Source organism: Rhipicephalus microplus, chromosome 1, assembly GCF_043290135.1.
Source record: "Rhipicephalus microplus isolate Deutch F79 chromosome 1, USDA_Rmic, whole genome shotgun sequence".
In the NCBI taxonomy this organism is placed as follows: domain Eukaryota; kingdom Metazoa; phylum Arthropoda; class Arachnida; order Ixodida; family Ixodidae; genus Rhipicephalus; species Rhipicephalus microplus.
In genome coordinates this window covers 33,083,294-33,110,449 of record NC_134700.1, presented here as the reverse complement: position 1 = coordinate 33,110,449, position 27,156 = coordinate 33,083,294, and the positions used below count along the sequence as shown (strand labels likewise).

The 27,156-nt window shown below is 45.0% G+C and overlaps 1 protein-coding gene across 7 annotated transcripts in view; it reads left to right on the top strand.

Moving 5' to 3' along the window:
• Window positions 1-27,156, top strand: part of Nipped-A (Transcription-associated protein Nipped-A) — a 991,444-nt gene that overhangs the window by 727,734 nt on the left and 236,554 nt on the right. For all 7 annotated transcript variants that reach the window (XM_075869412.1, XM_075869408.1, XM_075869400.1 and 4 more), the window contains one exon: window positions 8,916-9,286. In XM_075869412.1, coding sequence (XP_075725527.1) covers window positions 8,916-9,286 — 371 coding nt within the window. The remainder of the gene's footprint in view (window positions 1-8,915; window positions 9,287-27,156) is intronic.

Here is a 27,156-nt window from a genome sequence, read left to right as displayed (position 1 = left end):
TCCTACAGAGCGCGCCGCACAAAGGCTTTCACTTGCGAGCACTGCCTTTTTTCATTCATAACGGAGATATATACACGAGAAAAGCATTGTTCAGCTGCGCTACTCGACAAGACATGGACTCCGCAAATAGGTTTCACAGCACATACAGGCGCGCAGCGGCCAATGGCGGTCCCCGATTCGTACCATGTGATAAGCCAGTCACGGCGTTCGAAAAACACGCAGAAGAGTGATTCTCTTTATTTCTTGCACTGCATCAGTCAGAGAAACTGTTGTTATTTGGAGAGTGAGGTTCGACTCTTCGACTCACGCGATCAACAATGGCTAGCGGCGGCACATTATCGGCGGCAATGTGCTCGAAGACTGCACACTTTTGGCCTTTTTAACAGGCACCTTGTGTTCTTTAGATGGAATTTCAAAGCATTTCCAGTTTCCAGAGCGATGGTGATTCGGCAGTGACGGTTGAGCGCTGGCATTTTCAGAGTAAATAAACCTATCACATCCGTAACAGTATGTTTCAACCACCCCAGCCTATTCTTCCCGAAATTTCATACAAACATACAAACTCCATTCAAACAAGCAAGATCAATTTCACCATTTCTCGTCTCAAGGTCGCTGACTGAAGTCTTTGGACCAGGTTACGAGGTAACTAAGATGCCAAGTGGTGACCTCCTGCTCGAACTAACTGAGGGACAACAATTTGAGAAACTTTGAAATCTAACAGCATTTGGCAGCATCCTAATATCCGCTTCACCTCACCGCTCTATGAATACCTCACAAGGAGTTGTATCAATAGCAGACGTCCTCGGACTGTCCGAACAGGAACTCCTGGAAGGTTGGAAAGAGCAGAATGTAACGTAAGTTAAACGAATCATCATCAGACGCGACGGCAAGGAAACAAACACTTACGAAGCACCTCATTTCAACATTCGCATCTAGTGTACTACCTACAGACATTGAGACAGGTTACATCAAACTCCCCGTCCGCCCATATATTCAGAATCCTAGACGTTGTTACAAATGTCAGAGATTTGACCACTGCTCGCACAGCTGCTGAGGTCTAAACAGTTGCGTAAAATGTGGAGACCAAAGACACACCTCTGATAAGTGTACTAACACACCTCACTGCGTCAACTGTGATGGTAATCATGCAGCATACTCTCGTTCCTGCCCAAACTGGAAGGAAAAAAGAGATGCTATCACAAACACTTGCGTAAAATGTGGAGACCAAAGACACACCTCTGATAAGTGTACTAACACACCTCACTGCGTCAACTGTGATGGTGATCATGCAGCATACTCTCGTTCCTGCCCAAACTGGAAGGAAAAAAGAGATGCTATCATGCTTGAAGTAAAAGAAAACTTCTTATTTAAAAAAGCCCGTAACAGATGTGCACCATTCTACACAACACCTTATGCTGATGCGGCGCACTGCCCCGCTGCGGTAGTCTAGTGGCTAAGGTACTCGGCTGCTGACCCGCATGTCGTGGGATCGAATCCCGGCTGGGGCGGCTGCATTTCGGATGGAGGCGGAAATGTTGTAGGCCCGTGTGCTCAGATTTGGGTGCATGCTAAAGAACCCCGGGTGGTCAAATTTCTCGAGCCCTCCACTACGGCGTCTCTCAAATCATAAGGTGGTTTTGGAACGTTAAACCCCACATATCAATCAAGCAATCAATGATGCGGCGCACCGGGGGGCAACGTCGCACCAGCCTCCGCTACTCATTTGGCCAGCGCAAAGTGAGCCATTGGCTGTGGCACCTGCCCCCTTGGCGGTAGCAGCCCAGTCTGTTCCACCAGCTTGCGAAGAGGTTACCAGTGACCCTAGGGTCGTCGGGTACCAAGGCCTCATCTCTCCAGACGAGGTCCGAAACCCATACCACCGGCCTGCGCTTGCGGGCATCCAGTGCCTCCCAGAAGGCAATGGACACCACGGTACGCCTGGTGCCCGAAAGATCGACGCGACTCCTTAGACCGCACCAGGAAGACAAAAAGCCGATAACAGGGCCCGATGACAGCCCTGTTATCTAAACTCATATCCCCTTCCAAACAACAGAACTCCATTTCTCGTATACACAGCACTACTCTACTTTCAAGATCAGCGCACAAATTATACAATGGAACGTCAGGGGCTTTCTTAGGAACATTGACGATGTCCAAGCACTGCTATACAAACATTTGCCAAAAGTGCTGTGTGTACAAGAAACACACTTAAAATCCACACACACTAACTTTTTTCATAGCTACATTATTTTCCGAAAGGACTGTGATGATGCAATGGCATCATCTGGAGGTGTAGCCAATATAGTTAATCAAGGGATTGCATGCACGCACTTACCGCTTCGGTTTTCCCTTGAAGCAGTGACTGTTCGAGCAGTACTCTTTAGTAAAATCATCACCATTTGCTCTATATACATATCTCCACATTTGCAACTGCACAAACATGAATACCAATCCTTGATAGATGAACTTTCCGAACCCTATCTTGTCCTAGTGGACTTTAATGAGCATAGTAGTCTATGGAGTGACTCTCGATGCGATGCACGAGGTCGCCTAATTGAACAGTTTCTTTTCTCTTCCGAAGCCTGTCTCCTGAATCGGAAAGAGCCTACATGCTACAGCCTTGCTAACAATACCTACTCCTCCATAAACCTAAGCATTGCATCTCCATCGCTTCTACCCCTGCTTCAATGGGAAATAATTAATAATCCTTACAAAAGTGACCATTTCTTGGTAGCTTTGAGTACAGCAACATCATATGAGAAATCATATATGAATGTCTTTCACGAGTACCCAAATGGCTCACCGAAAAAGCTAATTGGGAACAGTTTCGAAAAGATACTCTCCTAACCTGGGCTCACTTGTCTGCGTTAAGCATAGAGGCTGCTGTGGACTACTTCACAGCTTTTTTAATTGACGTTGCCACCAAATGTATTCCTCAAACAAGTGGAATATCTAGCAAACGACATGTCCTTTGATGGAACGATGAGTATTGAAAAGCGCGTAAAAACAAAGCAAAGCCTAGAGATTACTTCGAGATTCACCGACGGCCGAAAATCTCTCAAATGTTCAAGAACATAAAATCCCTGGGCAGGAGGACGCACAGACAAGCAAGAAGGTAAAGTTGCAAAAATTTTTATCTGGCATCACTTCGTACACACATGAGGGTAATGTCTAGAACAGAGTCAGAAGGGTGGAAGGAAAACAAGCGTATGCGCTGCCTCTGGTGGACACACAAGGCAACAGCTTGGAAGACCAGGCAAACCATCTAGGAGCACACTTCGAGCAAGTTTCTAGCTCATCACACTATTCTCAAGAGTTCCAACGCCACAAGACAAGGGTGGAGAAGCAGAAACTAGATACCAAATGTACAACGAGGCATACTACCAACTTTTCTCTTTAGCTGAACTACAGGCATCTCTTACCTGCTGCAGCATTTCTGCTGCGGGATATGATTGTGTGGTCTACGAAATGTTGAAGAACCTACGTCTCAAAACGCAGAAGCGTTACTTCACCTTTACAATGGCATCTGGTTTTCCGTTGACATTCCTTTGAGCTGGAAAGAGGTCATTGTCATTCCCAATTTGAAAGAAGACAAAGATCCATCCTTCGTTGCGAGTTACGAGGCCTATCGCACTGACAAGCTGCTTATGCAAACTTTTTTAAAAGATGATAAATCGCCGATTCGTGCACTTCCTTGACACTAACAGCCTACTTGATCCATACCAATGCGGGTTTCGAGAAGGCAGATCTACCCTTGACCACCTGGTACATATCGACGCACAGATCGGAGATGCTTTCATCCTTAAGCAATTTTTCCTATGGGTATTTCTCGATATTGAAAAAGCCTATTACACCACATGGCACTTTGGAATATTGCGAGACCTCTCACACTTAGGTGTCTGAAGTTATATACTGATCGTAATTCAAAGTTATCTGTCCAATCACACTTTCTGTGTTCGAGTGGAGAATGTTTTGGTTCGAGCTCTTGTATAGGAAATGAGAGTGCCGCAAGGTGGTGTGCTGACTTGCACACATTTTATTATAGAAATGAATACCTTACATACCTGTATTCAACGAAGCATGTTTTATTGCATATATGTCGACGACGTGCACATAGTCTACGAATCATGCAACCTCACAATGTGCAAGCAGCAGGTTCAACTTAGTTTGATTAAGGTAACTAAGTGGGCTGAGAAGATCGGTTTCTCTGTTAACCCACAAAAGAGCACCTGCGTCTTATTATCAAGAAATAGAGGTCTCCAAACAGACCCGGATATTGGCCTGCACTGTCAGAGGCTACCAGTGAAGTCTGGGGAAAAATTTTTTAGGCATTATTTTAGACAAAAAACTAACATTCATCCCTCACATTAAACATCTCAAAAACAAGTGCCTGAAAGCAATGAATGTCATCAAGGTTTTATCGCAGACATCATGGGGCAGTGATAGAAAATGCCTGATGAATCTTGATAGAAACCTTATATGCATACGCCTTGACTATAGGGTGATCATATATCAGTCTGCAGCACCAAGTGCCTTGCAAATGCTTGACCCTGCCCATCATTTGGACATCCGCCTTTCTATGAGTGCTTTTCACACCAGCCCCGTAGAAAGCCTCTACGTCGAGTCAAATGAGTGGTCGCTTAACTTGCAGAGAACTTACAAATCTTTTGTATATATCAAGGTGAACACAGACTAGAAGCACCCCTCATATTCCACTATTAATGATTTGTCGAGCTCCGCTCTGTTTCAAAACAGACCTACGGTAATGCAACCCTATTCAGTTCACCTGACTGGTGTGTCACTTGAAGACAGCTTAATGGCTCGTGCAGCATACCTGCCACGGTGGCAGTGGCAAATTCTGGATTGCGATGTGTCTTTTCTAGAAGTTACAAAACATGCACCTATTGCCCGTATCCGAACATACTTTTTGGAACTTCAACACAAATACACACGTCCTGAGTTCTTCACAGATGCCTCCAAAACTAACTCCTCTGTGTCCTACGCTGCTGTCGGGCCATCCTTTTCGGATGCTGGCTCTCTACATCCAGATACAAGTATATTCACAGTGGAAGCTTATGCGATACTTACGGCCGCTAAACACATTAAACAATTACAAATACAAAAAGCAGTAATTTATACAGACTCCCTCAGTGTGGTAACGGCTCTGCATGGTCTTAAAAAACAAAAAAACCCTGTCCTCGTCTCACTCTACTCCATTTTATGCACACTCTACACACTCAACCAACATGTTGTAGTGTGCTGGGTGCCAGGGCACTATGAGATTCAAGGCAACGTGATGGTGGATCAGCTTGCTGCATCCGTCCACGAAATCAGTGCCACTACACCCATATCGATCCCGCCCCTTGATCTTAAGCCGTCTCTCAAACGAAACCTTGGGATATACTGGCAGAGCAAGTGGGATAGACACACACAAAACAAGCTACACGTTATCAAGCCACACCTTGGCCATTGGCCACCAGTATCAAAATCACGTCTAACAGAGGTAACACTAACAAGACTCAGGATAGGACACACATACACGACACACACACATCTTTTGTCCGATGGCGATCCACCATTGTGTGACAAATGTGGTAAGGCATTAACAGTTCTTCACGTTTTAATCCTATGTAAACAATTAGACACTCTAAGAAGACAACACTTTCCATTACCCTACCAACAACATATACCATTACACCCCACAATGTTTGTCAGCAGGGAACCACTTTTCACCCATAAATCATTGCTAGCTTTTTTAAAAGATGTCGGTTTTTACCATGTAATATACCCAGGCATTGCGTAGCGTGACCTCTCAAGAGAGGTTGCTGCTGCACTGACTCAGTGTGGTAAAAGCTCTGCAAACTCTTAAAAAAACGAAAAAAAAAAAAAACTGTCCTCGTCTCACTTTATTTTATGCACACTCTACACACTCAAACATGTTGTAGTGTGCTGGGTGCCAGAGCACCGTGAGATCCGAGGCAACGTGATGGCGGATCAGCTTGCTGCATCCGTCCACGAAAGCACTGCCACTACACCCATATCAATCCCAGCCCTTGATCTTAAGCCAGGCGCTACTGGCAGAGCAAGTGGTATAGACACACGCAAAACAAACTACATGTTATTAAGCCACACCTTGGCCATTGGCCGCCAGTATCAAAATAACGTCACACAGAGGTAACACTAACGAGGCTCAGGATAGGACACACATACACGACACACTCACATCTTTTGTTTGGTGGCGATCTACCATTGTGTGACAGATGTGGTAAAGCACTAACAGTTCTTCACATTTTAATCCAGTGCAAACAACTAGACACTCTAAGAAAACAACACTTTTCATTACCCTACCGACTACATATACCTTTACACCCTGCAATGTTCGTCGGTAGGGAACAACTGTTCACTCATAAATCGCTGCTAGCTTTTTTAAGAGATGTTCGCTTTTATCATGTCATATACCCAGGCAATGCGTAGCGCAACCTCTTAAGAGAAGTTGCTGCTGCATAGACTACATTTAAAAGCACTTGCCTCGCAGCCCTTGGACACAAGGGCGCTGATGAGGCACTTGTGCTAGTGCGAAATATTTTTACACATTTTTATTATGAAAACCTTTGTCACCCTTTTTTACTATGCATATCACGCCACTGTCATGATTTTAATACTTATGTTTTTGCCCGCATTATCGCGAGGAATTTTAAGGCCCCTATACAGCCACGCAACATATCATTGTCCACATCTCTACTCATTGAAATGGTGCTCTTTGGCCATCAATTGGCCCTTGCACCATAAAGCGCCACACATCAATCATCAATAGATACCACTTCACCTGGCTATGTTTGTCGGTAGAGAACCACTTTTCAGTCATAAATCTGGGTTGGCGTTTTTAAGAAATATCTGCACTTTTAATGTAATATACCAACGCATCGCGTAGCGTAACCTCTCAAGAGTGTCTTGAGGTTGCTGCTGTGCTGGTTTTATTCAAAAGCACCTACTTCGCACCCCTTCGACACAAGGGCACAGATTGGGCACTTGTGCTAGTGCCAAATATCTCCACCGTGCTTTATTATCAGAACCTTTCGCCATTCATTCTCACTATACATTTCATGTCACTGTCATAATTTGATTACTTCTATATTTTACCCGCCTTAGCGCGAGGAATTTTAAGGCTCTTATACAGCCACCCAACACATTCATTTTTCACATCTTGTTCTATGGTCTGGCGCTCTTTGGCCATCAAATGGCCCTTGCGCCAAAAAACATCGCACATCATCATCAAGAGTTGGGTATCTATATATTTTCTATTAAAGTACCACACTACATAATACCGTATTTACTCGCATAATCCTCGCATTTTTTTGCCGGAAACCTGATGCAAAGTTGGGGGGTGCGAGAATTACGCGGGGAAAACTTTTCACGAAAACGCAGAGAGGGAAAAAAAACGAAGCAGCCGCAAATCGGGATTCTCATACCAGCCGCTTACAGCAAGCTTTACAAAGTACTAATTAGAACTTACCTCAACAATAAAAGCAGGGGTTCAACACAAGGTAAGATCTATTTGAGACAAGTGGAAGCAAATAGTCGAGAATTAGAATACCATACGCAAAGCTTGTGGGCGTTGCGGGCATAGCGGTAGCGGTCGGCGCTCAACAGGAGCCCTCAAAAGGTAAGCGTAGGGCGTCAGTATTGGGCTGATGACTATTTAACAGAATCCTCCGCAGTTTCCTTCAGAAGAAATGAAGTTTACCATCAATCCCAGTTTTAGGCGCACGGCAGGCCCAACGCGTCTTGGTGGATTTCAGCTGCCGTCACCAGTAGCGAACACAAAACTCGTAGGCTCCGAAGGGCCTACCGGCGGCCTTGTTGCCGTTGTTTAGCGTATGATCTATCACTTGCAACTTGAAGCAGCCGTGTGGCTCCAGTATCGCCCCATAACGTGCCAAGATAACCGACACAACATACAAAACACGGCGCAACGCGCACTGGCTACTTCGGCTTGGCTTGGATTGGATGGAATCTCCGTGCAATAGTACGCTTGATGCTTAAGAAATGGCGCGCGCTATCATCAGTGGTTGGAACGAGCAGACGACATTATTGCGGCAGTTTTCGTGGGTGCGGTAATTACTCGAGGAAAAAATTTTCTCGTATTTTTCTTGGGCGATGTGGGGGGTGCGAGAATTATGCGAGTGCGAGGATTATGCGAGTAAATACGGTACTTACATATCGATTTTTTGCCTCGGATATGTGTAGTACTTGCTTTATGATCGACGATGTTCGCAAGTATGAATGCAGTCACCAGTGCAAGATTGCTGGCCGTTCAGAAAGTTCTGAAACATGGCCAGGTGGCTGAATTGTGTGACAGACACAGACCAAAATTTGTGCGTTTAAATATTCTAAGAAACAATATTGTCCTTAATAAAATGGGGCATCACTAATTGCACGTCATAAGGCCACAAATTACAACGCACACAGCTAAGTCACGCAAAAGACATTCTACACAAACTCGTCAACTCATGATCCGTCGCCATTGATGGCAATAATGCTGTGCTCAACGCTTCTGACGGGAGGCTGTTGGCAAAGCAGATTTGATTTCGTTTTCATGCGCAAGCAATTTTCAGACTCAATTTATTGGGAGAATGATGTACGTTGGAATGATTTTTTCAAAATCGAGAATGAAGGTTTGCTCGAACCTGCGTGAACTCAGTAATGCTGCCAATAGCAAAAATAATTCGATATACCTTTATTGGAAAAGCAAAAGGCCATGTCTTGTGCTTATTCAGGCAGTCTGTGCCTCTTTTTTGTGCAAGGCTGAGTATTGCTGCCTCTACTTTCAATTCTTGGATTATATGGCGTCTGTATAATTGAGGAGGGTTCCACTGTAATTTCTCCTGCTAATTTTGCCTTCTTCCTGTGTACAGTACTTGGGCCGCTCGCACAACCTGTGGCATCGTGCCTGTCTGCTCCTGGAGCAGGCAGCCTTGATTGGGCGCGGAGGCAGCAGTGCTTCGTGCAGCAGCGTAGTGCGAGGTGCGGCCGAGGAGGCCGGCTCTGCGGCTGAGGATGCCCTGGCCGAGCTGTACTCCCTGCTGCGTGAGGAGGATCTCCTGGGCGGCCTGTGGCAGCGGCGAGCACGCCACCCCGAGACCTCCTTGGCTTTGGCCCTGGAGCAGCAGGGCTGCTTTGAGCAGGCGCAGGCAGCCCTGGAAGCAGCCATGGCACGGGCACCCCGGCACGAAGCAGCAGGCATGCTTCAAAGCGAGTGCCGGCTCTGGGAGGAGCATTGGTTGAGGTAGGTCATCGCAGAGTAGAAGTCAGCCTTCACGTAGACCGAAAATATTTGTACACTCATACCTCAATGCGGCCAATTGTGAGAGACTGCCAAAAATCATTATTCTTAGGCAGTGACTATGGCGACGCGGCCCATCAATGCAGCACAATCGTTAAAGTGAGGGGACCCGTTAGCGTAGTGAAATTGTAGCAGTGAGGGGGGCCTGTCATAATAGCAATGCAGCTGTAGTGATAGGCCCCGTCACCGTAAAGCAATGACTACATTGAGAGGGCACGTCATTGCAGGGAAATGGTAAAAATGAGGGGGCCCAATGTTGTAAATTTGTAGTCGTTTTAAACGCTGCTACGTCGTTGTACTGGTGGCGTAGTGGCTTGACCCACAGTTAGCGATCGTGCCGCAGGTTGTCAGTTCGAATTTTCGTTTAGCAATTTTTTTTTTCATTTCTTTTCAGCGTATTGCGTTACTGCTTATTGACGTTACTGCTGTGAAAAAGTCATAATTTTGCTTTTTTTTGCAAAAAAATCTTGTCGCTATTTGGGCCGGTTGTTAGAGAGCCCTACTGCGTTGATTTCTCGAGGCGCGTGTATGCTGTTGGTGTGCAACATAATGCGTTGTTGTTGTGCGACTTCAGTTCGAAAATCGATGACAAACTAAATTTTTTTCTTTCTTTCCTGCTTTCAATATTTGTTTGAGTAATGTTGCCTATTTTAAAGAGAGAATCGCGCTGGGCAACACCCTACAGTTGAGCGATGGGAGGAGCCTCTGGCCACTGAGAACCTGAATGATCGAGTCGACATTCTCACTGACAGACCCGACTTGCTGAGTGGCAGCCGCTGCGGTACCCTGGTCTGAGCTCCCCCACCGCGAAATCCATTGCGGTGCTGCAAGTGGATTTCTGCAAGTGGATTTCTGCAAGTGGATTTTTGCAAGTGGACACCTGTCTGAGGCTGTTGTTAGACAGCCCTACTATGTGAATTTCGTGGGTCGTTAGTATCCGACTTGGGTGCGAATTGTGCAGTTTTTTTATTTTTTATTCTCAGTACCGTTTTAAGTATTGTTACTTGTGACAGCTCTGAAATAATAACCGTGTTCATTTATCAGAGATATAACGCTCAACTTTTTTTTTTGTCTAACGTGGAATGAATACCTTTGCCGATGATTTCCGATTGATACTGCATGTGCTGGGTGGGCAACTAGATTCTGTTGTATGCGTGCGAATTAAGTTTATTATCACTTTTAACAACCACCCTTGACAAGGTTTCCATTCCTTTGCATTGACACTGTTGCTCCAACTAAAAATTTGTTACACATAATGTGATGTTCCCAAATCAATCTGTTACACATATTTTTCGTGTTGCTGCATAAAGGCAACATATGGGCTGATGCCAAACATTGTCCATTGTGCAGGTCAGCATAAAATGGGTTCCGACCCTGACGGCTTTGTAGTTAGACAGTATGTTTCAGTAAGTCCCAAAACCACAATACATATGACTACAATACATGTAGCTTCGACTTCAGGCCTATTTCACCTGAAATCGCACACACAGACTTATTCATGTGATCAGATTGGTTCCTTCAAACAAAACAATATGCACATCGCTTTCATCCAATGAATGTGTGCTATTGCTATATGCAAACGTAGATAGACATTCAAGCTCGCAACGACACAGTAGATACTCGCACGGTGGTGTGCTCTCTGTCTTCCCATCTTGACACGACGCTTGTCTTGCGGGAGTGAAATGTGTCCCGTATCGTTCTCCGCTATTAAAATGCGAGTGCGCCGAAGTCGTGGTTGTCACCGGTTGTCTGGATGCTTTAATTTGCACTAGCTGGCTGGTGCGGCTGCGGGCTTGGGTGAACCACAAGGTGTGACCGAGCCGATGAAACGAATACCCAGCAATGAACATGCTAACAGTGTCATTGTATACTACGATGAGGGAAAGCAGCTGCAGGGAGCTTGAACATAGTCACCGCGCGCAGCAGTAAAGAAAAAAAAACAAATAAAAACTTCTCCAATCACTTCAGTAAGAGAACAAACGGCGCATTATGTCGCGGTCCATCATTAAAGGCAACGTTGTTAAAACGGGCCACCTCGTATTTACATCATTACGGCGCTGTATTAATTGCCTCAATGCAGTAGTGTCTCTTGAAGCGCTTTTAGTGGTGGTGGTGAAAACGCGCTACACTTGCAGTACTGCAGTGGATTTCGTGGTGGGGTGGGCTCAAACCTGGGCTCCGCGGCAGCAGCCACTCAGCAAGCCGGGTCCATCAACGAGAACCTCGACTCAGCTGATCGTCCAGGTTTTGGCTGGCCAGCGGCTCCTCCCATCGCTCGACTGAAGGATATGCTGCCTTTAAATAGGCAACATTACTCGAAACAATATTGAAAGCAGAAAGAAAGAAAAGTTCAGTTCGTCAGCGTGCCTCAAACCAAAGTGGTACCAATAACGCATCATGTCACACTGGAACAACATATCCACTTGCGCCTCGAGAAATCAATGCGGTAGGGCTAATAACCGGCACAAGCAGTAACATGAGAAAAGTTTGAGTGCTGTGTGCTAATTCCCTATCTCGATTTTTCTGCAAATCTGTGGAGACAGCCTTTTATTAAAGGGACACTAAAGGGGACTAGTTGATGTTGATTGTTGAAAATAGCAGTCCAGAAACCTCGTAGTGTTATTTTTGGCCCTAGGAAGGACTATTTTGAAAGAAAATCGCGTTTCAGTAGTCCACATCAGGCACTTCAAATTAGTGCCCTCAAGAAACGAACCATCTGTCACTGTTGCCGTGCACAACGCTGCACAACTAATAGCCGCAGAACGAAAGCATTGAAGTCATAGGACCAACAACGGATATTGATCGATTTCCTTTCATTGGCTCTGAAATGGCAAACGTGTTTTCATTCAACTGGGCCCCACTGATTGGCTCAACCTAAATTAACGAAGCAAAAACTGAATTTTTGAACTACTCGTGCCATTTCTCATGGTAAAATCTGGCGGTTCTTTTTTCATTAATCAAACTCAAGTGAACAAGCAGCATTTCATTGCATCTCTTGACGCACAGAAGGTGACACGCATCATTTGGTTAACCTCTACACCAACTCGCCCGAAGTCACACTGTGCTAAAGCATATTTCTTCTACAACGGGCCCTTTCTGACCCCCTCATGTCTTCAAGTAAACACCACCCTATGTCTGGTGCTCTATCCTGTCTCCTTCTTTTTTCCTTGCTAGTATCTGTTGCGCCACCATCATTTTATTAAGCTCGGCACCAACTCGCCCAAAGTCACACTCTGCTAAAGCATATTTCTTTCACAGCGGGCCCTTTCCTACCTCCTCATGTCTTCAAGTAAACACCACCCTATGTCTGACGTTCTATCCGGTCTCCTTCTTTTTTTTTTCTTGCTAGCAGTTGTTGCGCCACCATCATTTTATTAAGCTATGCACCAACTCGCCCAAGGTCACACTCTGTTAAAGCATATTTCTTCTACAGCCCTCGCAGGGGCGCCTGTGCAAGTAGGCATTTGGTGTGTAACGACACCATGGACCCGAGCTAATGGGGGAGTTTTGGTTCCCTCCCACGCCTAGCCGTGCATGGCTTTGCCGAGTCCGGGGAAAAGGGGATCCTGGGGGTTGAGCCGACGCTGGGTAATTGGACCTTTAAGGCCGCCCGGCTGAGGCAACGCACCCCTTTGGCCTCGGCTTCACGTAGACGGCGCCCCTGGGCTGACCAACCCAGGGGAAATCTGCAGTCGCCTTTTCCTATTTCTCTCTCCCTACATCTTCGTCTTTATTGGTCACTTCCTACCTGTCCTGTCGTCTTCTCTTTTTCGTTTACTTCCAAATTTCTTGGCGGCTAGGGTTAACCCTGGGGGACTGACCTCCCTTGGTCAGGACCACAGGGTTATAGTAGCAATGTATGGCTAACGTGTGTATACGTTCCTTTTGTTGGACTCCATGGTGGGTGGCCAGCATAGCTACCGAATAAACATGCTTTTCTATGGAAAAAAGTACCCCCCTTTCCACAATGATCGGTTCCGTAAAAGGGGTCGCACCGAAGCAAATAGAAATCTTCTGACTAAAGAGAGCGATTACACGAAATTCTTTGTAGTAACGTCATTGGCTGAAACTAAGATTCAGGACATATCACCATTCCCGATTGCAAAAGCAATCAAAGAATGCATTGGAAGCAATTACAGTGCAAAAAAAATGAATTCAGGAGATCGCCTCATAGAAGTGAAAAACAAAGAACAAAGTGACAAATTTGGACACCTTGGAAAAATCGGACTACATGAAGTCCGTGTAACAGCTCACCGATCTCTCAATTACGCGCAAGGTGTAATATCGGACAATGAACTGCTCAAGTGCACTGACGCAGAAATTGAGGATGCTTTAGCGGATCAAGGTGTACTTGCCGCACGAGCAATCATCATTCGTAGAGATAAGAAGGAAACCCGCACAAGGAATGTAATACTAACATTCACAAGCACGACACTTACTGCTGCAGTTAAGGTAGCGTACCTTTACCTACGTGTGAGGCCCTACATACCTAATCCTCGCAGGTGCTTCCGGTGCCAGAGGTTTGGGCACGGGTCTCATTCATGTCGTGGTAGTCCAACCTGCATGAAATGCGGCCAGAATGAACATGATGATGGCGAGTGCACCAACCCTTTAAACTGTGTGAATTGCAAGGGGCCCCATGCAGCGTACTCACGCTCCTGCCCAGAATGGCAAAAAGAAAAAGACATACTTACACTGAAAACCAAAGAAAACATACCGTATCCAGAAGCGCGCAAGCGAGTGGTTCTTGCCCAAAAGGGCACTTACGCTGAAGCGGTGCGAAGGGGGAAGGCACCGCCGACGGTATCTGTAAGCACACAGGTCGAACTCCAGGACCTAGTGGCCACGCTCCGTCCCCCAGACAAGAGCGAAAAAAGGCACCAAGTGCCTTTTTTCAGGGAGGCCCCAAAGCTTCGACCAGTGTTGGTGTCAGCCAACCTAATGTCGAGGCAAAAGCGGTCTCAACAACGATGCCGAGTAGCCAGCCTCACTTGAGAAGGCCAGCATCCTCGCCGGGCACCAACACTGTTGAGCACCCTGGTGGTGATGAGTCGATGGACGTGAGTCCATCGGACACTGAAAGCCTGACAGACCCTGCTCCAACCAGCAGGGCGATCAGGCAGCCCATCATTCCTCCCTGCCAAGGAGGGAAAGGGAGCTGAAACACAATTTAGGCCCCACAAAAAAAAAAAAGTGACGAAGCACATGGATATTGTCGCTTTTTAGCGTATGCACAACTAACTCAAAATACTAAATTTTATACACATCATTTCACGTAATGGCATACATCATCCATTGGAACTGCAGAGGCATGACACGAAACTTAAGCGACATTAAGGACATATTTACAAGTTTCTCTCCTGTAGCGTTATGCTTGCAGGAAACGAATCCGGGACCAAAAAACACCAAAATACTAAAAGGTTACACTGTTATACGTTGCGACCGCTCGTGACCGCTCGCAAAGCAACTGGCTGTCAGGCGGCGTTGCCATTGTTGTCCAAAGTGGTGTGGCGGTAAAAGAAGTTATAGTTAACAGTTTTATTGAAACGGCTGTAGTCACCATTTTATCACATAAAACTATCACTATTTGTTCCATATACATTCCACCTCATACACATTTAACTGTAAAAGATCTAGAATTGATTGCAGAACAGCTACCTAAACCTTCTTTAATTGCAGAAGATTTCAATGCGCACAACATACTATGGGGTAGTGTAAAGACAGACAGTAGAGGGCAGGTAATTGAAGATTTTATTCTTACTAACAATGTGTGTCTTTTAAACACTGGATCACCAATATACTGCTCTCCAGGCACAGGAACCATGAGTTGCTTGGATTTGGCACTGTGCTCTTGCTCACTGTCTGCTGATTTTACATGGGAAACAATAAACAACCCTTACGGTAGTGACCATCTACCGTCGATTGTAAAACTAACATCACCACTTCCGACCATACGCTCTCGACCACAGCGTTGGAAGCTTCACAAAGCTAATTGGCCTTTGTTCAAACAGAGAGCTAATGTACAGGATGAGTTTTCTGAACACCTAACAATAGATGAAATAAATGACAAGATCACCGATTGCATACTGTCTGCGGCAGAGCAAGCTATTCCCCAGTCTTCAGAACTAGTGGGAACAAAGCTAAAGCCATGGTGGACCAGTGAGTGTGCAAAAGCCAAAAAACTACAAAATAAAGCATGGTGCAACTTCCGTAGGTACCCCACATGTGACAACCTCCTTGCGTTCAAACAAGCTAAAGCAAAAGCACGATATATTCGTAGAAATGCAGAAAAATCGTCCTGGCAGAAGTACCGTATTTACTCGATTCTACCGCGCCCTCGATTGTAACGCGCACCCGATTTCCACCGCGAAAAAAAAAAAAAAAAAACGTAAGACATCGATTGCAACGCGCATCCATTTTTTTTCGCTGGCCCGCACGATCACACCACTCGAAAAAACGATTCCTTTCGGGATTGTTTTCCATCTAAATATGAGGTACGGGCGAAGCTTGTGCCCATCTGACGTGTAACAGAGCATTGCCGTCACTGTAGTTTTACCGAGGACCGATGTCAGCACGCGAACTTGCTTTGCCCCCTTCTTCTCGACAGTTGTGGTGCCAGGCATGTCGAAGTAAAGAGGCGTCTGATCGGCATTCCAGATTTGCCCAAGCAGGTAGCCGTTGTTGCGCCGCAAGTTTAGGACGAACCTTTGAAAACTGTAAAGCTTTTTCATTGTACTTTTCCGGAAAAGTTTTTGCATATGCATGTTCCCCTTCGAAGGGAAGAGCCTTTCCTCTTCATATAGTTAATTAGCCAGCACCTGCTCGCTTTAAACTGGCTCCGCATTAGACTTTTTTCTAAGACTAATTGCATAGCCCGCCCTTGGAGCAGTTCTGTCGTCACGGGCCGCTGTGCCGCTCGCTCCTCAAGCACATACTCGCGGAGCAGCTCTTTAATTTGCGGAAACCGACCCTGCTGTGGTTCACTGAAGCCTTTGCGTGAAGCTTTGCTGTCGACAATCTTCTGCTTTTGTTTCCGCCGGTTCCGCACGCACGTTTCGGGAACGACCGCGATGCGGCCCGACTTCCGTCCGTTTCTGCACACGCGATGACTTTTCTTTTAAAAGCGGCATCGTGGTGCACTTGAGTTTTTGGAGTCGGCCCTTTCACGTCGTCGATGCTAATGCACTACTAGATGACGAACTCCTCAGCACACGTACGAAGTGCCGCACATGGTAAACACATAGGCAGAAATAGCCGACGCACCATGCCGACGCACGTAGGGGGCGGCCATTTTGGATTTGCGATGGCAATAGATTGACCGTAATTTTTTGTTCGTACTCGATTCTAACGCGCATGCGATTTATGAACTTGCTTAACCGGAAAAAAGGTGCGCGTTAGATTCGAGTAATTACGGTACATATCTACAATCAATAGCACAACCAGACCCAAGAAAATGTGGAACCAGGTTAGAAAATTCAGCGGAGACTATTCCTCATACGCGATATCCATACTTACAGACCTAGGCACACAGACGTCTCTAGAGGAGCAGGCGAACATTTTAGGCGAACACTTTTACACTATATCCAGTTCCGCTTATTACACGCCATCCTTCCTGGCATACAAACAGACAACCGAAAAACAAAAACTACCCGTAACTGGTGGCCTAGATGAGCCGTACAACGCTCCCTTGACACTCCAAGAGTTAAGCACAGTGCTTTCGGCGGGAAAAAAGACAGCAGTCAGTCCAGACAGAATTCATTACGCAATGCTCGCCCACCTGTCTCAAGTGCAAACATTATTAAAGTTCTTTAACATGATTTGGAAAACTGGCACAATACCCGCAAATGGAAAATGGCAACCATAGTACCATTTCTAAAGACTGGAAAACCACCGACTTTACCGGGTAGCTATAGACCCATAGCACTTACAAGCTGTATGGCAAAACCATACGAAAGCGTAATAAACAGAACACTAACATACACCCTTGAAGTAGACAACCTACTAGATGATCATCAGTGTGGGTATAAGATAGGCCATTCAACGATCGATCATCTTGTTCGTCTCGAACACAAGTTGCGTGAGGCCTTCTTGCATAGGCAACACTGCCTAGCAGTGTTTTTTTGACCTGGGGAAGGCCTACGACACCACGTGGAGGTACAGTATACTGAGAGACCTGGCAAATCTAAATCTCGGAATACGCGGAAGAATGCTTAATTGCCTGCCTCCCTGACTTTCTATTAAACCGAAACTTCCAGGTACGGTTAGGCTCCACACTATCGCAGGTTTTTGTCCAAGAAAATGGTGTGCCGCAGGGTTGTGTGTTGAGCACTACACTGTTCGTAGTCAAAATGAATTCAGTTAATGAAGTAATCCCACCCTCCATCATGCACTCATTATATGTTGACGACCTTCAGATAGCATGTCGGGCCTCAAGCATATCCACATGTGAAAGGCAGCTCCAGCTAACCATCAACAAACTGACCAAATGGGCAGATCAAAACGGCTTTTGCTTTTCTACCCAGAAAACCGTTACCCCACTTTTCTCACAAAAGCGCGGCTTGTATCCGGACCCTGTTCTTAAAATCAACAACAGTGTACTGCCACTCAAGTCACAACACCAGTTCCTAGGCCTAGTCTTTAACAGGAAACTAAACTTCATTTCCCATATGAATTACACAAAAAAGAAAGCAAACAAAGCGCTCAACATCCTGAAAATACTATCGTGGAAACACTGGTGTGCCGATCGAGTCTGCCTTTTACGCATATACCGCTTGATCGTACGCAGCATACTTGACTACGGCAGCGTTATTTACGGTTCAGCCAGAAAATCTTACCTCAAACGTCTTGACCCAATACATCACCACGGATTGCGCTTGGCGACTGGAGCGTATAGAACCTTACCTGTCCAGAGCTTATGTGCTGAGAGCAATGAGCTGTGCCTAGAACAAAGAAGAGCGCTACTTACTGTATCCTATGTGTTAAGAACCAGATCGAAACCAAGCCACATATGTCACACCATTGTCTCTCACATCGGTACCAGAATACAATACAACAACAGACCGCACACGATAAGACCACTTCTCCTGCACTTTGAAGAAATATGTCTAGACTACAAAGTACCGAATCAGGCACTAAGGGTTGTCCGAATGCCGGAAAGACTGGCTCCATGGTTGGACTTTTCGCACTACGCTGACTTTGCCTTAACTCATCTAAGGAAGAAGGAAACTCCACGGGAACAAATTATCCAGGATTTCTTAGCCGTACAAGAAAAATATAACACACTCTCTGAATACTACACTGATGGATCAAAAACACAAGAATATACAGGAAGTGCTGTCATATCAAGCCACTCGAAAACATGTATAAGAGTGCCACCATTCATATCTATCTTCACAGCAGAAGTATATGCTCTTTTGATTGCTCTCGAAGAAATTTTATCAAGAAATCACTAAAAAGCTGTCATATACACTGACTCACTTAGCGCATTAAAAGCCCTACATTTAAGGTCGGAAAACGAACCGTTTCTCGAGGACATTTTACTGAAGCTAGAAAGAGTTGAGAAAAATGGCAAGACAATCTGGCTTGTATGGGTGCCGATCCATGTTGGTATCCCAGGAAACGAAAAGGCAGACAGGGTAGCAACAAGGGCAGGTCATCAAAGCAAAGCAGAAATAAGGGCACCATCCAGAGACTGTTTCAACAGTTGTCGGACAGCCTTTAGGGCAAAATGGCAAGAAGAGTGGCAGGCTCAAGTGCATAACAAGCTTCAAATTATCAAGACTATTATACAAGAATGGAAGTCTTGCAACCACCAAAATTGCTTCATCGAAGTAACACTATGCCGCCTGCGTCTAACCCACAACTTTTATTGCGTGGAGAAGATCAGCCAGAATGCGAACATTGCAAGGAACCTCTGACCATCAATCATATTTTAATAACATGTCCAGTCTTTGAAAATAGTAGACACATTTATTTTAAACAATTTTACAGAACACAAACACCTCTACACCCAATGTTATTACTATCAGAAAATGCACCCATCCCCATACAGGATGTTTTTAGGTTTCTAGACGCCAGAGGTCTTCTAAACAAACTGTAAACAGAAATTTGTTTTTCACCTCACATTTTTAACCCTATTATCATAATCACCCAATGTCTGGCGCATCATAGCCATTGTTGCTTTTGCGCCATAAAACCCAACGTAACTAACTTCTTCTACAGCGGGCCCTTTCCTACCCCCTCATGTCTTCAACCAAGCACCACCCTATGTCTGGCGCTCTATCCTGTCTCCTCCTTTTTTTCCTTGCTAGCAGTTGTTGCGCCACCATTTTTTTAAGCTATGCACCAAATCGCCCAACGTCACACTGTGCTAAAGGTTCTTTATTTAGTACAGCTAAATTGATTATTACTGATTAATGGTAGGCGCTTTGTTTGATGTCATCGGGAGCATTTTGAGAATGTCCTAGCTAGACGCATGTATTCTTGTGCATTTACCTTGATTTCTCAGTAAGTAGGCCACTTCTGTTGATAATATTGTCGTTTTAGATGTTGTCATGCATTGAGCTTTCCCTATGAGGTAACTTATTTTTTGTAGATTGTGTTGTTGTCTCTCTCATGTCCCCGTCTGTTAGCGCTCAATATGTGATTGAGTTATTACTTGACTTTAGTGTTCCTTTTAGGGGGGAAGCCACCCTTCAGATCGAACTTTTTTATTTTTTAAGATATTCGGATGAATCTTTCAAAGCGTGTTCACTACACTAAAACTAGAGGAACTGCTAAGTTTCATGAAGCTGTGTTCTTTAGTTCCAGAGTTAATAAGGTTCAACTGGGTTGTTCACATGGGTGCCTAAAGGAGTAATGAGAAATCCCAGGACATAGCAGAAAGCTGAAATTTATTGTGGTCATTCTTTGATAGAAATCCCAGTGTACCATAAGATTGTGTTTTTTCTTCTTTTTAAGTTTTTTTTTTTTTCGAAAAATTGTTTACCTGACTGAATTAGATGTAGCTAGTACAGTAGAATTTCGATAAACTGAAATCGCTTAAACAAAACAGTAGCTCTTAAGTTGAATGGTTTTGTATTTAGATAAGGCAAAAAAAGTCTCGTTAATCAGAACTAAAATTTGTGCTTCACCATCTAAACGGAATCGAAAATAGAACTTCTGGCAGATCTATTACCATGAGTATCAGCTTCTTCTAGTACCGGCTGTTTTTATTTATTTGTCTCCCCGTGGCCTTTTGTAAGCTTTGTCTCTGGCCTTACCTCATTGGTAGTCAGAGCAAGGAATGCAACATTGCTGTTCTTGATCAAGTCGTTTGGTCTCCATTCGAGTCACCTAGGTTACAGCCGTCCTGGTGCCTATCGTGCTTCATTGCCCTATTGGTGTCTTTGAACTTTGATGGCTCAAAAGCACTCGCGAAGTTGAGGCCTTGCCTTCTTTGTTTCAATGGCGATGCAGAAGCAGACACACCATGCGCTGATGTTGGTGGAAAAGAAGATTGAAATCATTCTTGACTTTGAAAGCAGCTCATACTCAAACGAAGCACGGTGTCCCACAAAGCAGCCCAACGAGGATCCTGCACGACAAGGACAAGCTACGAGATGCCTTCGAAACTTTGCAATTCAGGCCCCAAAGGAAGCCTCTGCATCACGGTGACCACGAAGAACTGGAGAGGTGTCTGGTTTTGTGGATTAAGAGAGCCCGGAGCCAGAGCATTTCTTTCAACTGGCCCCAATACTTGCCAAAGCAGAAGTGTTTGTTTTTCAGCTCAGGATAAAGGACTTCTTGTGCAGTGAAGACTGGCTGACAAGGTTTAAACAATGAAATGGCCTCGTTTTTCGCACCATTGTGGAAGAAGCCGCAGCAGCTGATGCGACTGTGTGTCGTGACTGGCGGGCAGGACACCTGCTGGAGATAATGCAGCTGTTCAAAGACGATGACAAATAGAGCGTAGATTAAACAGCACCTTTTTTTAAGCTCCTGCTATCAAAATCAATCATATTTAAAGGTGAACTGTGCGCAGGTGGCAAACTGTGCAAGGACAGACTGACTGTTCTTGTTAAAGCAAATATGTCAGGCAGGGGCATGTTTAAGCTCCTTGTGATAGGAAAATAGAAAAATCCTCGCTGATTCAAGGGCATCACTACTGTGTCCGTCACTTAAGAGTCCAACTCGAAAGCTTGAATGACCCAACCCCTCTTCAGCAAATGGCTGCACACAGAGGATGCATGATTTTTGCGGCAAAATAAGGAACTTTTTTCCCTCGTTGACAACTGTCCTGAACATGGGGCTGTAACAGGACTGAAATCGATTCAGTGTGAGTTCCTCCCAGCTAATACCACAGAACTGTTGCGGCCCATAGATCAGGGAGTTATCCAAGTCCTTAAGTCACGCTTCCGCAAGGGTCTCTTGCCGAGGATGCTCTTGTGCATGAGCCAGAATAAAAGAGTACAAGGTGGTTGTTCTTGGGGCCGTTCATCTCATTGCCGATTCCTGGAGACAGCTGACACCCACTAGCATAGCAAATTGCTTCAGTCATGCAGGATTTTCTTCAAGTGATCCGACATCTGACTTGGAAGATATTGAATGTGACAGCGAAGATGCCCTTAAAAGGCATGTGTGCTTTTAAAGAAATCACTCTGGACTTTGACGAATACGTGCAAGTTGACGGCGGTGTTGCAACTTGCCCTGACTGACAACACTGTGCAAAGCATTGTTGACGAAGCATGCGATGAGGAGGAGGAGTAGCTGGAAGGAGACTCTGAAGAGGTAGCTGCCACAGAAGTTACCAGACTTCAAGGGGCAAAGTCTGCTGTGCTTTACTTGAGTTTTTTTTTTTTTTTAAGGAGCCAAAATTGGAAGTGTTTCTGCAAAGCCTAAGTGACATGGAGAGCAAGATTCTGAAGATGAAGATGCAAGGACTCAAACAAAAGAGAATTGATGCATTTTTCAGTCCTTAGTAATAATTGCTGTTTAATAAACCTGTAAATACTATGTAAAAACCCTCATGTAGTTTCCTCACTTTCCAAAGAACTATGAGTTATACACCTCATAGTCTTCAGACATTCATGAAATAGTATTAAGAGAGTGTGCACACATAAATCGGAACTTCTTTACATCTCTCTGTAAACAGAGCTCCTGTTGTTTGGAACAAATTTTTCTCATCTCTTGGAGTTTCATTTACTGAGTCTGCTGAAATTACCAGATTCATCAAAACTGAATTGTTTTTACTAATTAATGACACCAATAATAAAAAAGGAACTCATTGCATCTGGGAAAAGTTATTCAGAAACAGAACAAAAAAAAAAGCTGTTCACAAATCTGATGAACTTCTATGAGTTCTAGTTTTCTCAGCACTACAACTAGCGAAAAAATCTATTCTGAAGAATGGGCCTAGAAAGTTCAACACCTGTATTTCTTCAGAAAGCTCCAGCAGAATAGCTAGAAGTGTCTTAACGCACTCTTATTTTTTTATTTCGCCTCGTCTACATCTTCGTTTGGTTCCGTTCTCAAAAAGACTTGGCGGCACCGATTCGGAGCTCGTACTGAGTCCCACGATTTCGAAAACCCTCGGTACATTTGTGGCTCCAGCCACACTCAATGTGTCGGAGTCTTGACTGGTGACCGCTGACAGCACAGTTCCGCCGCTGCAAGCGTCTATGCAGTCAGCTCCCACTTCAGAATAGCTGAATCGCAATGCTTGTACAAACCGCATAGCGTGCCTCCACACACAGGACTTCCGCACTGTCTTCGGCTTCCACACTGTCTTCGGCTTCGTTACTGGCATTGCACACGACAGACGAAAACAGAACTACTGCATAAATAAATCAAGAAGAGAAAATGATCTAAAAGATAACGCAAACAGCAAAGAGCGGCGCAGAACACGCTGGCTGAGGTGAACGTAGCAGGGCAATCATGAGGAGAGCGCACGCCGTCGGAAGGAGTGACCGCGCCCGCTGCCGCGCAGCAGTTCATAATGGATACGCTTTCTCCCGTGAGATACGAGTGCGGTGCTCCAGCCAATCAGCGCTCCGAATTGCTTCGCGGGAATATGCCAATAGCATCTCATTCATGTTGCGGACATCATTTTGCAAGACCGCAAACGAAGGAGAAAGAATTCACACTCCGAACAAGGCTGAGATGCCGCGGGTCGAGCGCCTGGTCGGGAAATGGCACGTGCCCGAAGTTTGGTTTGATTTTGTCATTTTTTCGCGTTTTGGAAGCCGTCGCGGCCTCGAAAATAGGGGGGTTTTTTTTCACGTTGCGGTTTAATTATGTGCTGATGATTTCAGAATAGGTAGTTTAAAGATTTTCAACTAAAAAATACGGTTTTCAGAAGACGACCTTTATGCTATTTTTCGGAAGTAACAATGAGATACCTACCTTTGTGTTTATTGAAATATCTCAATAAAAATTTCAGGATATGCTCAAAGCAAAAGAATTAAAACTACTAGAAAATTTTATGAAGTAACGTTCACGGGTTTTCAAGTTATGGCAGTTCTCTTATTCCAAGGTTCTCTTATTCCATCTCTGGAGAAAGATGCTGAAACTGCAAAATTAACTATGACGATTCCCAGATGGATACCTCAGGGTGTGACGGAGCTTTTTTATTTTTAATTTGCTTCCTGCCTTGTTGTTGTGGTCTAGTGGCTAAGGTACACAGCTGCTGATCCGCAGGTGGCGGGATCGAATCCCGGCTGCGACGGTTGCATTTTCAATGAAGGTGGAATTGCTGTAGACCCGTGTGCGTGTAGACGAACCCTAGGTGGTCGAAATTACCAGAGCCCTTCACTATGGTGTCTCTCATAATCATATAATGGTCTAGGGGCGTTGAACCCCACATATCAAATTGAATTTTTTTGCTAGAAAGTTTTAGCAAAACATCAAATTTGGTGTTGTGATAGGATGTTATTATTTAAATTTTGATTAGGTATCATAAATAATAGACACAATACGTTGAAAAAATGGGCTTGTCTCCCCCTCAAAAATTTATTCACGTACATTATAAAAATGACTTGTAGAAACAGGATGAGTGCTTCCAGAGATATGGCTGAAACAAGCAGCCTCACCAGCTGTAAAAGTCGAAGGGTTATTCATCGCTATTGTGTTGCAGGTTTCTAGACAATCTCATGGTGAAGCGCGGCAGCGGCCGTATTTTGCCATTAAAGATAACAAAACATTTAAGTGCTCGTTTTTGTTTGACACAACATTAATGAGCACTAGCTGACAATAATGCCAGGGAAAGTATAGGGGATGTTATTGGAAATAATTCTAATGGAAATGTGAAGAAAGAAAGTGGACGAAAAGAAAACTTACCCATGGCAGGATTCGAACCTGCGACCTTCGAATAACGCATTCAATGCTCTGCCACTGAGCAATGGTGGCGGTTATCCTCCCGTCTACTTTATAGGGTTTATATGTGCATTTAAACATGGAAGTGTGAGTCAGCGCCACCTGTCGCCATGGTGGCGAGTGTGGAACACTCTTCTTGGCTGTTTTGCGTCACATAGTGCCTGTTGCTATCAAGTGCATAAGGTCAAGCAGTGATTTTAATCATTATTCAAGAAACCATATCGAAAAACAGTTATGAATATTTTTTTAAATAAGAGGGCATGGTTCTAGAGGTGCTTACTCTCATCACTATCATTTAATTTTTGACAGGCATCTCAATGATATTTAAGTTGACTAGTTTTTAGTGTATGTGCATGTATGCTTTCACAAGCATTGAATGCAACAAATATTTTCTCTAGGCTTTTGTGAATAATTAACTTTAGGTTCAATGGGAATTTGTAGTGAATACCGTATTTACTCGCATAATTCTTGCCCTTTTTTTGCCGGAAAACCGATGCAAAGTTGGGGGGGTGCGCGAAATACGCGGGGAAAACTTTCCACGAAGACGTAGAGAGCGAAAAAGAAAATGAAGTGGCCGCAAATCCGGATTCTCACACCAGCAACTTACAGCAAGCTTTACGAAGTACTAATTAGAACTTACCTCAAAAATAAAAGCAAAGGTTCAGCACAAGACAAGATTTATTTGAGACACAGAAAGTGGAAGCAAATAGTCTAGAATTAGAATACCACAGGCAAAGCTTGGGGGCATTGCGGCCGTAGCAATAGCGTTCGTCCCCCAACAGGAGCCCTCAAAAGGTAAGCGTAGAACGTCAGTATTGGGCTGATGGCTATTTAACAGAATCGTCCGCAGTTTCTTTCTGAGGAAATAAAGTTTACCATCAATCCAGTAGGCACACGGCAGGCCCAACGTGTCTTGGTGGCTTTCAGCTGCAGTCACCAGTAGCGAACACAAAACTAGTAGGCTCTGAAGGGCCTACGGGCGGCCCTGTTGCCGTTGTTTAGTGCATGATCCATCACTTGCAATTTGAAGCAGCCGTGTAGCTTTAGTATCACCCCATAACGTGCCAAGATTACCGACACAACAAACAAAACACGCCGCAACGCGCACTGGCCACTTCGGCTTGGCTTAAATTAGATTGAATCTCCAAGCAATAGTACGTTTAAAAAAAAAATCGTATTTTTCTTGGGTGATGTGGGGGGTGCAATAATTATGCGAGTGCGAGTATTATGCGAGTAAATACAGTACCATATTTACTCGCGGAGTGAACCCACTCACATTATAAACACACCCCCAACTTCAGTCGTCGAAATGAGATTTTTTTCCGCCGCGTATTGAGCACACCCTTTACATTCCTTCATTGCTGTCCCACTAACCGACGCCTGTCGTCTTGCTCGTTGGGTCTTTTTCGTTTTTTATTATTTTGCCGACCCCCCTCGACCACCTCACCTCGCTCCCTCCCCTCCTTTGCCCGTCGCCGTGTGCCGTGTTGTTTTTCTTTCTATCTGTGCACACAACATCCCCCGTCTTTGCACCAGAGCGGTTTCACGAAGGGTGTGAGTGCAGAGACGTCGCAGCTGATAAGCACACAGCGAGCAAAAGCCAAGAAACTGCCCGCGCCAACCGACAGTCGCTTCCTGCAAGTACGAAACTTAAAGGCCCAACGACGTGCATGCTTCAAGTGATGACGACAGGATTTGCTATGGCGGTGTCACTCATCGCTATTGTGTCGCAGGTTTCTGGACAATCTCATGTGGAAGCGAGGCGATGGCCGTATTTTGTCATTAAAGGCCAACTGCAACAAAAATGTGCACACCTCAAAAAGCCTATTTATGGGCAATCTACCTGAAGACAACGCTGCCTGCCAAAACTTACTTTCAAAATGCAAGTGGTCACCTAAGAAAAAAAGTCACCAAAAACGCTATTTTTTATACTGAAACTAGGCCCCGCCGTGGTGGTCAAGCGGCTAAGGTACTCGGCTGCTGACCCGCAGGGCGCGGGTTCGAATCCCGGCTGCGGCGGCTGTATTTCCGATGGAGGTGGAAATGTTGTAGGTCCGTGTGCTCAGATTTGGGTGCACGTTAAAGTACCCCAGGTGGTCAAAATTTCCGGAGCCCTCCACTACGGCGTCTCTCATAATCGTGTGGTGGTTTTGGAATGTTAAACTCCACATATCAATCAATCAACACTGAAACTAGAAAAACCGACGCCATTACAGCTTCTTCTTTCTTTATTAAATGTATGTAAGGAGAGGTTGGTGCCAATGCGTGGCGTTGGCCATTACAGCTGACCAGAAGTAACGTAGGCAGCAGCTCGATAGACCGACTGATGCAAGCGAATCGTTTTCTTTGCGCTCTGAAGTATGCGCGTCGTGGCTGCGCCCCAGCGTTTTCTTTTTAAATGGTAACGAAACAACAAATGATGTAAACATGCTTGTGAAGCATACATGATTGTAGAGGCCTCG